We start from the raw sequence: 14,280 nt of genomic DNA on the forward strand, positions 1-14,280 counted from the left end.
TGAGATCAAAGAAAACGCTGTTTTCTGTCTTAATAACAACAACAACACCAATTATAACTACAACAACAATAACAACAACAACAACAATAACAACAACAACAATAATAATAATAATAGTAATAATAATAATAATAATAATAATAATAATAATAATAATAATAATAATAATAATAATAATAGTAATAATACTAAATAATAATAATAGTAATAAGAAAAATGAAAAGGATCTTCAAATATTCCATAAAAAAACAATGAATTCTTAGAGAAATCTCTGGAAAGATGAAACGTGTGAAAACTTCGTACAGAGAGAGAGAGAGAGAGAGAGGGAGAGGGAAGGAGAGAAAAAGAGACATGCAAATAATCTATGTCAAGAAATAAGAACAGCAAGGGTGTAAGAAAAAAGGAAAAAGAAAGTGAAATGAAAATAAAAGAAAAGAAACAGGTTATCGCCGAGAGATTTTCTTTATCTCGCTTATGATCGAAAAAAGACGAGTAGTTCATCTCGAATGCGTGCCAATGCATTGCGAAAAGAGAAAATGAGAAAATGAGAGAGTGGAGGAAAGAAGGAAGGAACAAAGTGCGCGAAGTTTAGAAGGCCGATCTGCGCAAGTACAGGTGGTGCAAGTTCGAGGATATAAAGAGCCGAAGCTCGATCTGTTAGTGCGCATTTTGTGCTTCATGTGTCTGTTATTCGGATCGTATTATTGTTTCTTCGAGCCTGATCAACGCGTTATTCTTAATCATAACTTCATCCCCTTTTCTTCATATATCTTCTTATCTTTCGCATAAACGCGATCTTCTTTGTTCGAAGTTCGTTCGCGGAAGCTTACGTCAACGCGTTCTCTAATTTTCGAATTTAAAAATAAAAATAAAACAGAAACAAAATAAGGGAGGTAGAAATCAATCACGTGTGGAACATCACCTGTACACTTCGAATTCTTTTTCTTCTTCTTCTTCTTCTTTGAGGTGAGTACATGCATGGAATGTTCGAAACAAAAAAAAAATTTTTAGCAAATGCGATTTTCTTTTAATTTAAAAAAAATTTTTTTAAATTTTTCTTTACTATATTTTTTCTTTTTTAATTATAATTATAGGATCGAAGAAATTAGGTAAGTAAAATAAACGATAAAAAGAAATGAAGAAATATAAAAACGGACGACTCGTTCATTCATTTTCTTATACAAGTCCAATTAAAACTTTCAATAATATACGGTTTGTCTTGTTCACTTTATCCAGAAGAGAAATAATAAAATAATCATTTCTCTTCTACGTTACCACAAAAAAGAAAAGAACTTTTTTTATCATTTTCATTTGAGTCTATGCGGTCCCTTTGATCCACTTTCAGAGAGCGCGATGATTATTTAGAAATATCCGCTTTTTTACGTTGTTCGTAGGATTAATTACGTTTCGACTTGGAAATATCGTGTCTTTCATTTTTTAACAAATTCATAAAACAGTAGAATTCGGATATGCGATCTTTTTATAAACAGAAATTAAAAAAAAAAAAAAATTCACTTTTGAAGAAAATTTTTCATTCATGAAACGTGCTTGATATATGTTGACAAGACAAGACATATGTTCCATCTATAAAATAAAGAAAGAGATATAGATAAAAAGATAACCGTGTATTTTTTCTTCTCCAGTATTAAATTATTGTCAGTCTGGAGATATTGTCTCCAGAGAGATGGAATGAAAGAAGAAAAAAAAGTAGCGGTTCTTCGTCATACTTCGCTTAAGTAATAATTATCAACGTATGATTGTTCCTATGATTAGATTCGATTGAATCGACCCGATAACATCGTCTGCATTAGATATGAATTCATAATGGACTAATTAATCTCCTTTTAGTCACATTGTCGATTTATTGGCGACAATATGTTCAATCGTTCCTTTTTGATTTTTTAATTTTTCTTTTTTTTCTATATCTATCTTTCGAACGATTTTCTCAATAAAAGTCCGTCAAATATGAGATCTTTAAAAATCTTAAAGATATTTTTGCATCGACTTGCGCTAACGATCTCACCAACAAATTGGATAATTGGATTTTATACGATAATCATTGACACTTTCTTTTGTGTAGCCGCTCACCTCGTCGACTCTTTAAACGTCATTCGCGTGTGCGTATCGTCGTCGAACGACGCTCTTTGCTTATTAAACGGTCTTTAGTTTACCAAAAGAAGCTCGATAATCAACCTTTAAAGGGATGCGGAAAATTATGTTAACGTAAAGGGAACGACGAGTGACGTGCTCGTCGATCGAATCAATTATTAAATCGCTTTTTCTCGAAAAAATGTTCGACTCGACGAAATTCGATATTGTTATAATTCTTTGCGACGATGAAAAATCGAAAGAAGATTAAATTTTCTTCCTTTTACGTGGTTCATTTTTAGAACTCATCTTAAAGCGACTGATAGATGTCAAAGCTAAAAAAACAGCCCTTCGGATGAATAAGTATAATAAGTATAAGAATTTTATTAGCCGTCATGACCCTCGTATCTGAAAGCTCTTTAATAAAATGAAACGGTAGGGATCATCACGTGGGTTCTCCTATCATATAAATTATCTTGACGATGATTGAAAATGAAAGAGCAAAAGATAAGTTTTTTTTTTTTAATTTTCTTTTGTATTTTTTCTTTTTTTTTCTTTTTTGATATCTTCTATTTTGCCAGAAATATGTAACGATAAAAGACTATCTTCATACTGCTATCGAATATAGTAAATTCAAGTATCCAAAAGAGAAAAAAATCGGATCTTTTTCAATCATTCCTCATCATGTTTATCCGATGTCTTGGGAATACTTACCCTCTTCGAAAGAAGATCATAATGTTACGTCAACGCTATTCCACAAATATCGGCAAATTTATCGGATAGGACCAAGCGTCGATTTCGATTTTTGATAGGACTAAATCTGACGGGTTCGAATCGTTAGGATAATAAACGACTTACTTATAGAAGATTATAGTTGAAGAGATCATCCTTTCTTTGAATTTCAAAAATTCTCTTTCGTAATAATATATTTCATCGACGAAAAAAAAAATTGATTATACTTGTACCTTTTATAGTCATTACCTAATATTAATTTATTGACATCGTCTTACTGACATAAGATCATTATTTATGTAATAACAAAGTAAAGGTTCAACATAAAGAATGTAATTTTTCGTATTTTTTTTTCTTATGTTTATAATTTAAAAAAAATAATGAAAGAAAGTAAAGAAGTGTTGTATACAAGAAAAATCAGTTTGACAAATTGAACGAAATATTAGACCGAACACTTTGCAAATTTTCTTTTCGCATTTTTCCGATTCATTAAAAAAGTGAATCTTCTAAAGATGTCTAACAAGTATATAATTACTGTGATAAACCATTATATATCCCACAAAAGTAGTATATCAACATTTTAGATAATATCTTATTCTTGCGTGGTGCTACTAAAGTGGATGCTTCACAGACGTTACGACCCGCCTTTATCAGGTATTGGACGGAATTAAATGGACTTGCAGTAATAAACCATCGTTCTGGTTGGTCCTAAAATGGAGTACTTACCAATTTTATTGTCTCGTTAATTTTAAGATAGAAATGAATACTGAATTTTAAAGATGATATTTCTCTCTCTCTCTCTCTCTCTCTTTTTCTCTTTCTTTTTCTCTCTCTCTTTCTGTCTCTTCTTTTATTTCACGATACATTTAATGATATGCACTTTATGATCAACGCATATCCAATTGACTCAATCATATAATGAATAAGATGAATCGATAAATAAAAAAAGAAGCACGATTAAAGCGTTAATATCCAAGCTGACCCCCTATCCTCCTGACCTTTCTTCTATAAAAAATCAAGCTGGCTAATGATAAAGGACCGTTGATGATGCACATATATGTTCCATGACATGCCCTAACGTTTACCATATGACATCATAATGACGATTAGAAGAATATAAGATTAACTTGGCAGCCATTATATTATATCATGCACAAAGTTAATCCAATCAAGCCTTACAATAAACGATCCTGAACGGCAAATTGATAGTAATCCTCTATATGCATATGTGTGTGTGTGTATGACCGCGCGCGCGCGCGCGTGTTTGTGTATCCGTCCGCATGAATATGTGTATATGTGGCCTAAATATAATATTCAATTATAACAATCGAGGAATTTCGTAACGATTACGAATTAAATTTATTATTGCAATACGTGTCCATTTCATGAAAAAGCAGAAAATATGATGAATTATTAAAGAAACGCATCTTTTATTTCAACATTTTTTTCTCTTTTATCGTCTTCATTCTTTTCTTTTTTTCTTCTTTTTTTTCTTTTAATATATCCAAAGTCGATCGATCACTTCACGTTCCTTTATGTGAGATTTTTTCTCAAGCGCAAGCATTTTGGATAAAACCACGTTACCGTTACCTCGACTTGCTACACAATCTTCGAGCCCCTACTTGAGAGAATATACATAGTCGAAGATGGTTTATCTTTGAAGTTTCCAGCTAATTTGAAGGTCCGAACAGATCACTCGCGTAAGAGATACCCTCGGATCGATTGTAAAGGGCAGAGACCTCCAAAGTGTCACCTTCGTTCGTTTCAACGAGAATAATGTGCATATATCTCTCTACGTAGATCAATGTATAGGTTTCTCTCTGTGTGTGTGTGTGTGTGTGTTTGTGTATGTGTGTATGAGTTCAAACCATTGATGTGAAGTCACTGTAAGGTGTGTACAGTTTCCCTATAGTTCTTCGTAGGGCCTCTCAAGTCAAGAATTTCGTATGCCGACAAACAGTCCCTAGAGTTTTCACGATAGATAGAGAAGAGAGAAAGAGAGAAAATCGATCGATCTCTCGAAAGCTGTCGAAGGGAAAATTCGTTGTTTGCGCTCCGTCGCTCGTGTGTCGTTTGGTCCTCACCATCATCGGTATCAACATCGAAACCTTCTATGTCGAAGAAATTTAAAAGCAAAATAGATTCTTAGTCTCGCATCTATGTATTTATTTACTCTCACTAACATCACTAAAAGGCACAAGAATTATTTTTACCTTCATTTTCATGGAGTTACTAGCGAAAAACAAATTAGCAAGGAAGAAAAACATTCTAGGTATAAATCTCTTCATTAATGTAATCGCAGTTGCAGAACGTTGCTAAGCAAGAGACGATGCATAGATAATGTACGAATTCATTTTTGTATAAAAAAAATATATCCCTGGGATTTTGCAAGCATACGAGGTTTAATCAGTTCCATGTATAATGGATATATAAAATAAAACTGGTCTTCTAAGCGTAAAAATGAATAAAAAAAAGTAACGTGCGTTGTAAAATGTTGACGTGCAAAGGATGACTAGATAAGAATTTCTAAATGATTTTTTTTATTTCCTCATTTCATTATTATCAAAACATTGGAATGCAAATAATTTCTATATTTGTATTGAAGTTATCACTCATTCACTCAAATATAGATTTATTTAATTAAAATTTTAATTACTTGATAATAATGATGAACAGAAAAGTGATGAACATTTATAGGATCGATGAAAACAATCTTTAAATATTCTTACTTATTGTTAGATGGTTATAATTGTGTCCTATAATTATTAAAAAAAAAAAATTTTCTTTTTACTTTTTAATATTTTCAAATAAAAAAAAATAAAACAGAGACAAAACATTTCTAATATTACAAACTGGAAAATAATGAAAAAAAAATGATCGATGCGTTATCAAATGTAATAAGTTTGAAAATGATCTTGGACAAGATTTGTTTGTTCGGCGATTCATCAGATCGTAATTTATTTGCACATAAGTTTCTTGCATATATTCGTCAAATTATTCTGGGCAGCAACAGTAGAAACTAGAAACATTAAAAGTAACAAGAGCAAGAGCAGCACGTGCGCCGATTCATTTATTGGCCGCTGGTCTCGGTGAGGGACTCGTAAATGAGGCATGATTCAAATGAAACTTCCTGCTTCGTTTATATCGTTCGATGTCAATTCGCCTTGTGCTCTTAGATGCTCCATTTAGAGTCAATCGTCGGTTCTTCTCCTACGTATATCCATGCTTATCTCAATGTCTTCAATGGACTTTAATTACTTTCCGCGAACGACAACCTGTCATACGTGAGTCCAATCCGACGTCCCTACATCCAACACGGATAAAAAGCAATAACAAATAGATTGTTAAAGATTGACAAAGTTAGAAAATATATTCTTCTCTAATCTATTATATTTAAAAATAGTAAGAGAACTTTTGATACAAGGATAGATACGATTAATCTTTCAATGCATTTCTTTTTTTTTTTTGAAGTATTATACTATCTATTTAAGTACGTATTAAAAATGAGGATTACATTATCATAAATATTTTTTTACGAAATTTAATTACGAACTATATTGTAGAAAACGTTGCATTGCGCAATGAAATAATTCTTTCCACATATATTTAAGGATTAAGAAGATAAAATTGTAACATAATTTCGATCTTACCAATTGTTTTCTCTTATGTGTTCTCTCTGATTTTCTCCTCGCCGTGTAACGTTCGATGATATATAAATATCATTTAATAACAAAAAATAACAGATAAAAAGAAGAAAATGTAAATTAAAATGGCGGAAAGTAGATCCAACCATAGGTTAATCACTCGAAAGTTGACTCGATCGAATGAATTCTCCGATGACAAAGAGGAAATTGAATCTATTTAATTTAATTTTACTACTACTACTACTATTATTATTATTATTATTTGTTTTGTTTTATCGGATCTTTTCGTAGGATGCAGAATATATTATTGTTGTTACATACATATACTTATATATATATATGTATATGTGTATGTATATGTATATTCATCTCGATCTCCAAATTTGTTTCAAAACTATCATGTGTCACACATTTATTCGCATTTCATGGTAAATCGTTTCGTTTCTCGTTAAAAGCTCCGTTTAGGTGGACCTATTTCATCCGCGGATAGTTTCGATGCAAGTTTGAGAGATATCAAAGATTGGATCTACGATGCTTACGTAGAATCAAACGAAATTGAGAATTTCATTTGGAAAATCGTGAGTTGATTTTAAAATACATGTTAAGTTACACACGTATGTTTTCTGATCTTCGATAACAAATTGACTCTTCTTTTTTAAAGAAGAAAATTGTATGTAAGAAAATCTTATCAACCATATTATCTACATGTGTGTGTTTGTATATACGTATTTATGTAAATACTTATGTACGAAACTCGTCATCGAAGGTTACGTTCGAAAATCGATAAAAACATATGAAAAAAAAAAAATGGAGAAGCTTTCTCATTTTTCTTCTAATTATTTTTTTTTTCTTTTTGGTTATGATACGAAGGTCATTCTGATTTCTTTTTCAACAAAAACTCTACCTTTCTCCTTTAATCTTCTTCTCCCACGCATAACGATTGCTTGGTCCGGTAAACCAATTTGTATTATCGGACTAAATGGTGTGAGTTCTAAATGAAAAATCGATAGAACATTAATTGAACATTGATTATCATTACGAAGTATTACATGAAATGGATCGCCATTATTCTTACAATTACATTATTCTTACGATGTACACGAAATTACGAAAACTCTCGAACTTTTTATAATATGTACTCTTTGTGTCCTTTAATAAATCAATAAATTCTTAGATACTCTCTTCTTTTATCCAATTATTTACTTTGGCTTGTAATTACAAAGAAGCGGTCGGAAGAATGAGAAAAAAGAAATCTACGATATTAAATGGAAAAATTCTAGCACATGGTACATAGTCGTATTGTCAAAAGACTCGAGACTAACATTGTTGCAATAGAATCCAAACGAATCTAAGTGAACTCTCTTCCAACCGTATCTATCTCTACCTCTATTCACTATCTCTGTCTCATCTACTACGTCATCGAGAATGGCTAGGCTACTTGGCTTGCATGATTATTCGGCCGAGCGAGTATTTCCATGTCCCGATACATCACTTGACCTGATCGGCTAGCTCGAGCATAACGTGGTCGATTAATTCGCATGCGTTAAAGCTCGCGCTCCAATCTTCAATTCCTGTTTCTCGTCCTTTCTTTTTCACCTATTCTACCTTTCTCTATCGATTTGTGGAGAAATTATTACCATATACTAAATATTATTCAATCTAGCATCTAATTAGTTTCTAATAATTTAACTATTTAAACATAATGACAAACAATAATGACGTCTAATAACGAATAAAAGAAACTCAACTCAATAGTTCTTAATAAGCTAATATTTTTCTAATCGTATTTCGTTGTCCAAACTTCGAATTGTATAAATAATTTTATAAAAGTGATTAACTAATATCTCATTTTCTAACAAGTACAAGATGGTTAAAGAGGACTGTCATGAGGGTACATTAGTTCCATTAGATGAACAAGGACGAACTATATTTATCGGACGCTAACATGTATAATAGTAACTTATCTCGTTCCTCGGATTTTCTTTCTCCATTTTTACGATACAAGAGACCGCTTTTTCTCTCTTTCTTTTTTTTTTTCTTTTAGATTCTCGTTTGTCGTGCTTTATATTTTAACACCGTTCTCATAAGAGACCGAAAATTACGTTCGCAACACTCCTCCTCTCTCTCTTTTTCTCTTTTTCCTTACCTCTTCATCTCTCGGAACATCATTTCCGTTGTTCATTTTTAATGCAACTTCCTTTTTCATGGAAAATGGAAAAGCAAATGAAATATTAAAAGCGGTGAGATGCAACAAGTAGGCCGTGCATTGTTTGTGTGCCAGCAAATATGCCAATAAGAGATCGTTCTTTGATCAGTACGTGAATTTAATTTGTTATTAACGTATATTCAGACTTACTTCGTATAATTAGCGAATCATTTCGCTAGTATGTATATCTACATAGTAAATAAGTACGCTTTGCCCATGGCACGGTTTCTTTACTTACATTTATACGAACACATATGCTCGTATGTATGTATGTTTGGAATACGTTGAATGGAGTCGTCCATTAGGAAGCTTCACGATCTGCTGTCGGGAACAAGAACTTAGCCTCCCTAAGAGAAAAACTTGATTCAAAGCTCGAGCCGAATTTCGAATTCAAGATGGCTGCTACCATTTTACCATTTTTCGTTTGTTAGCTCGTAAAATCTGACCGTTTTTTATTAACTGTAAAATTTCATATATGGTGAAGGAAACATTTATCGATCTTATATAATCTCGTACACACGTCGTACGTCACACGCGCGTACAAGAAGATCAGCTATTGGTCTTTCAACGTAGTCTTTTAACAATTCGTCAAAAAAAAAAGAAAAAAAAAAAAAAAGAAAAAAGAAAAGAAAGAGAAATCTCGTCAAACGTAATCCACTTGTTTGAAGATTTTATAGCTTATACTTTATGAACGATGATATTTTTAATGGCTCGAGATCGACTCGTATAAATCAAGTTGTACGTTATGATCTGTGACGGTAGACTTTTCGCATTTCATGTACTTACGTATCCTCATCCACGACGGAACTTCCGAGATTTTATTTCAAGATTTTTAGTTTTCTCTAATCACTTACATTATTCTTACATTTGCCAGTAACATATTAGAAATGGAATGCATTTTCAAAGAGAATTATTTTTTCCAACATTTCAAATCTTACGTCCCATATTGAACATTTTGATTGAAATAAATTTCAGAAGCTCATCTCTTCTTTCCTTTTGTTATTACTGAATAAAATTCCAAGAATCCTCAACGTGACATCATCTTAAAGTTCATCATTCGCCATACAGTTTATCTCGTCGTGCCTATCAATTAATAATCGATGGAAATGAGAATGATGAGTCGAACGATGAGGGAAATCATTGAGAGTCTTGGCGTCTTAAAAATATAAATAATTATTCATGATTTTATTAATTGGAATCGTTCGTGATTCCAAAGTTTAATGCTGACTATAAAAATGAAAATCCATTTTACCTGAATAGTTTTGAAAAAATGAGATTATTTAAATAAATTTGTACTATTACGAATTTTAATGAAAATGCCATTATTACTCGATAATTAGTATGAAGTTAATTCTGCTGTAAAAACATAAGTATACATTTGTGATAAAAGAATAGAAAGACGTCCACGTTTATTTGATGTGACGCATTTCAAATATCTCAAGATGATTTTGCTTTCTTTAAATACCTACAATCGGACTAATACCATTAAAAATAGTGCTACCTGTGTCAAGATTTTACGTCATTGACGAGATACGAATCTTTTATCAAACCGGACGAAACATTCTTCCATGCATTATTATATAAATCATTGTCTTCATTATCAAGACTCTAGTTTTACTTTCACTCGAAGATTGAATATAAAGCGTGTAAGAAGTTTCATTATTACAATTAGTATAGTTAGTTAAATTATTTAGAATAAAAATCGTTTGTTTTTTTGTGATCATCAAAATCATTAGTTTATAAGAAAATTAATTTCTATAGAAAAATATTGAAAATTTTGCACGAAAAAAGAAAGGAAAAAAAAAAGAATTAAAGAAAAAAACCGACATAATCTTCATTTTAACGATCGTATAATTTTTTTCGTCGCAGATTAAAAAGCCGACCAGAGTATCGCAAGATGCCTCTATCAGAGTTTCGCAAGAAGAAGCTGCTCTACGTTTTCAACGCCTTCTTCGGTGAGTAAACGCTGACAGTTGGCGATGGCACAGTTGAACATAGTACCCTTGAGAATTCTCTCGACTCATCGAAAGGCACGTTTTACTCATAGTCTTTCTCCCTCTCTCTCTTTCTCTCTCTCTTTCTCATTCCCTTCCAGAGTGCGGCCGAAATAACAAACGGCCGGATAGACTATCTCTCTTGCTCTCATCCTCTCTAGTGAGTACTTTGATGTTACGCGAGATATATCGTCATTTCTTCCATCACGAACATCCCTTCGCTCTCTAAACGATTCTATTTCATTCGTCCTCTCTCCTTGGATGATCTTTAACGAGAAAAACCATTTTTCGACGTGTACATCGAAAGAAAACGATAAAGGAATGAGAAAGGAAAAGGGAAGATGACCTACATAAAAGAGGACGAAGAAGAAGATGAAGAAGTAAAGATGGCCTGTCCGAGGGTATGGGAAACTGTTTTACAGCTCTACACGAACCTCTCGAGGCTCTTTTCGGCTCTCTGAAAGTGGAATCAAGGCTATAGAGAGGGGTGTTTTGTACGGCACCTACTAGGTGTTCGCTGAGATAGAGCGGCCGCCTATTTATGGTATCAACCAGGAGAAGATAAACAATGGACGCGTTGGGTCTGGATAAGAGGGTCGCCTCGTCATGATAGAATTATTTCTGCGAATGTGTATATCTAACCCATACATGTTCATACTCGAGAGACACATATAAAGTATATCTTTGTGATCCTTCCTTCTTTGCGTCTGTGTGTATATATTTTCTATATATGTATATTTGTAGCTTCTACGTGTCTTTATTAATGCATACGTATACACGTAAGAATATCTATATGTTTATGTGTCTGTATATGTAAGGGCACGAAAGGGAGAAGCACGATATTACAGCGATACTAATACATATATACATAGATACTGTACACACATACATTTTCTCGTATATGAATCATGGAGGTCACAGGCGTGTACACGCCTGATAGATCTCGTTAGTCCCTCACTTTCTTCGCTTCTTTGACCGCAGCGATTGGCCGCTAAACATATCCTACGATCGTTCTCCGTTGTCGATACACATTATTCTAGCATGGCCGATGGTGCAATAAGGGACTCGTCCTGGACACAACCTATCGTTCTTTCGTTCTTTTTTTCCTTTTCTCGCTTTCTGGTTTTTCCTTGAACCGTCGTAATCAAAGAGTCCGTGGAGAGCTTGCGAAGGGACCACGAGCTCGATGATGCGTCGAAAATCAGTATAATCAGTTGCTTTCCTCTCTCTCTCTCTTTCTCTCTCTCTCTCTCTCTCTCTCTCTCTTTTTCTCTCTCTCTCCATATATATATATATATATATATATATATATATATATTAATTATAATCTATCTATCTATCTATCTACCTTTATTGAAACAAAACTTGATTCATAATTTGGCACGTAGTCTGAAGGTTGGTTAAAATTGGATATCAATTCTGGAGAATCACTTGACCATAATCTAAATGGAGTACCTATAAAAAGTATCGATAAAGATTGTTTATACATATATATATATATATATATATATATATATATATATATATATACATAAAAATTTACTTATTAATTAAAAGTATAGATAAAAATAAACTGTGACAGCAATATTTTTCATAGTTACTACATCTTTTTTAACTCTTGTTTTTTTAGAATATACCGTCATAGTCATGAATACGTATTGTATATTCGATATTCTTTCGAGCTACAGCAATTATACTCAAAGCCAACTGTAATGGAATATTATTGTTCTTTCACATTATCGCTCACAAACCCTGATAATTGATCATTGAGCGAACGACTTTAAGAGCCTAAAATAAAAATAACAAAAAAGTAATAACGCGCTCCGTAAAATTCATTCACTTATATATCTATAATCCGATGGTTCTTTCATCTAAAAATTTAACATCCTACATTTTCTATGACCGAGAAAGTAAATTAGTTTTCTAACTAATTACAAAAAACGTTACAAATATATCAATCATATAGATTTTGGAATCATTATTTGGAGTTTTTTTTTTTAGTATTTGCACGATTTCCTTTAGCGTTTACTAATATAAAATCGATATTGTTTTTCAGATGTTAATCAGAGCGGTGCTATCGATAAGAAAGATTTTGATCTGGCTGTCCAGGTATGATTATTCATTAATATTAAAACAGTACAACTTATTAATGTTTAAAAAAAGTTTGATTATGTAAAGAAATAGTTTTATTTCATCTTACGACGATTCAACTCCTTGTTGTATCAATTCCTTGGGTGATATTATATGATGTTTATATTTTTTAGCGGATCTGCAACTCCAGACATTGGAGTACCGATAATCCGAAAACACAACAGACGAAGGATACGTTGTTAAAAATATGGGAAGAGCTACAACAACGAGCTGATTCTGATCAGGATGGACAAGTAATTCAAAATATATATATACATATATACATATACAAATAGATGAATGAAAGAAAAAGGAGAAAAACAAAAAAAAAATCTTACGTTATTTTTATAGATCAGTCGAGATGAATGGTATTCCATGTGGGAAGATTACGCTAAGGATCCAGCGCACGCGCATGATTGGCAGCAAACGTACATGAAATTCATGTTCGACCTCGAAGATTCCTCCGGTAGGCTAATTAAGGTTACTCTCTTAACGAGAGTAATAATAATAAAATAAAAAAAGAATCAGTGACAGAAGGGAAAGAGAAAAGATATCCCCAGACTTAATCTCACTCCATAGGTCTCGGAAAAAATATTTTCCCAAAGCCTTTACATAGAGTATTCTATTTAAAGATTTTCGAAGTACATTTTATCCCCCTATAATGAACTTTTAACAGGTGACGGATCAATCGATGAGAACGAGTTTAGTAACGTTTGTCATAGTCATGGCGTACAGGAGGCTGAAGCTCGTGATGCTTTTAAAAAAATGGGGGTGGTAAGTGAAAAATTCATGAATAAAAGATCCCTAAAGAAAACCAGATTATTAATTACATTTTATTATCGTTTGTTTTCTTATTTATAGGGTAACGAAGTAACACGAGATAAGTTCTTCGAGCTTTGGAAACAATATTTCACCTCTGATGATCCCAATGCACCTGGAAACTTTATATTCGGAAAGACCTCATTCTAACCGTCCTTTCGCTTCGGATTCGTACACGACGTTTATTATTATATTTTCGTTATAAGCATGCCGAAATACGTACGCTATCGTTATTAATTGAATAATTATTTTTAATCTACGATGTAAGTTACGCGATCTCTAATCAAGTTTTAGTTTTCTTTTTCTCTCTCTCTCTCTCTCTCTCTCTCTCTCTATCTATCTCTTTCTCTTTCTCTAGATAATATAGAGCTGAGAGATCTTCACATGAGAAAGAAGATGAAATATGAAAAAAGATAAAAGATATCATAATAACTGTTAATATCTTGTTGTTAATCGGTAATAATCGTTGATAATGCTATTAATCGCTGTAACACCGAAGCTAAGTATTGCGTAATGTTCTATAACGTGTTGTTGTAAATTTAGTTAACGATTTCGTTCTATATGAATCGTTCTATGTAATGCTGTAAAGAAAAGTATTAAGAGTTTTAATAGTTTCTATATGTTTGAATAAACTGATATAATTCGACCATTATTGTTATATTATACT

The 14,280-nt window shown here is 32.3% G+C and overlaps 1 protein-coding gene across 1 annotated transcript; it reads left to right on the top strand.

Annotated features, from left to right (window-relative positions):
- Window positions 1–650: 650 nt before the first annotated feature.
- On the top strand, window positions 651–14,259 carry LOC124424627 (calexcitin-2). Its single transcript, XM_046963962.1, has 7 exons — window positions 651–966; window positions 10,540–10,625; window positions 12,721–12,773; window positions 12,929–13,048; window positions 13,146–13,260; window positions 13,471–13,568; window positions 13,656–14,259. Exons 2-7 carry the CDS (start codon window positions 10,568–10,570, stop codon window positions 13,761–13,763), a joined length of 552 nt encoding a protein of 183 aa, XP_046819918.1. The 5' UTR covers window positions 651–966; window positions 10,540–10,567; the 3' UTR covers window positions 13,764–14,259.
- The last annotated feature ends 21 nt before the right edge of the window (window positions 14,260–14,280 follow it).

The sequence above is a fragment of the Vespa crabro genome, chromosome 6 (assembly GCF_910589235.1).
Source record: "Vespa crabro chromosome 6, iyVesCrab1.2, whole genome shotgun sequence".
NCBI classification, from domain to species: domain Eukaryota; kingdom Metazoa; phylum Arthropoda; class Insecta; order Hymenoptera; family Vespidae; genus Vespa; species Vespa crabro.

Bases quoted from the DNA above. Each gene is read 5' to 3' on its own strand.
- LOC124424627 (XM_046963962.1), top strand. From the start codon at position 10,568: ATGCCTCTATCAGAGTTTCGCAAGAAGAAGCTGCTCTACGTTTTCAAC. The intron at 10,626-12,720 runs GTGAGTAAACGC...ATTGTTTTTCAG, and splicing joins CGTTTTCAACGCCTTCTTCG to ATGTTAATCAGAGCGGTGCT. The intron at 13,569-13,655 runs GTAAGTGAAAAA...TCTTATTTATAG, and splicing joins CTTTTAAAAAAATGGGGGTG to GGTAACGAAGTAACACGAGA.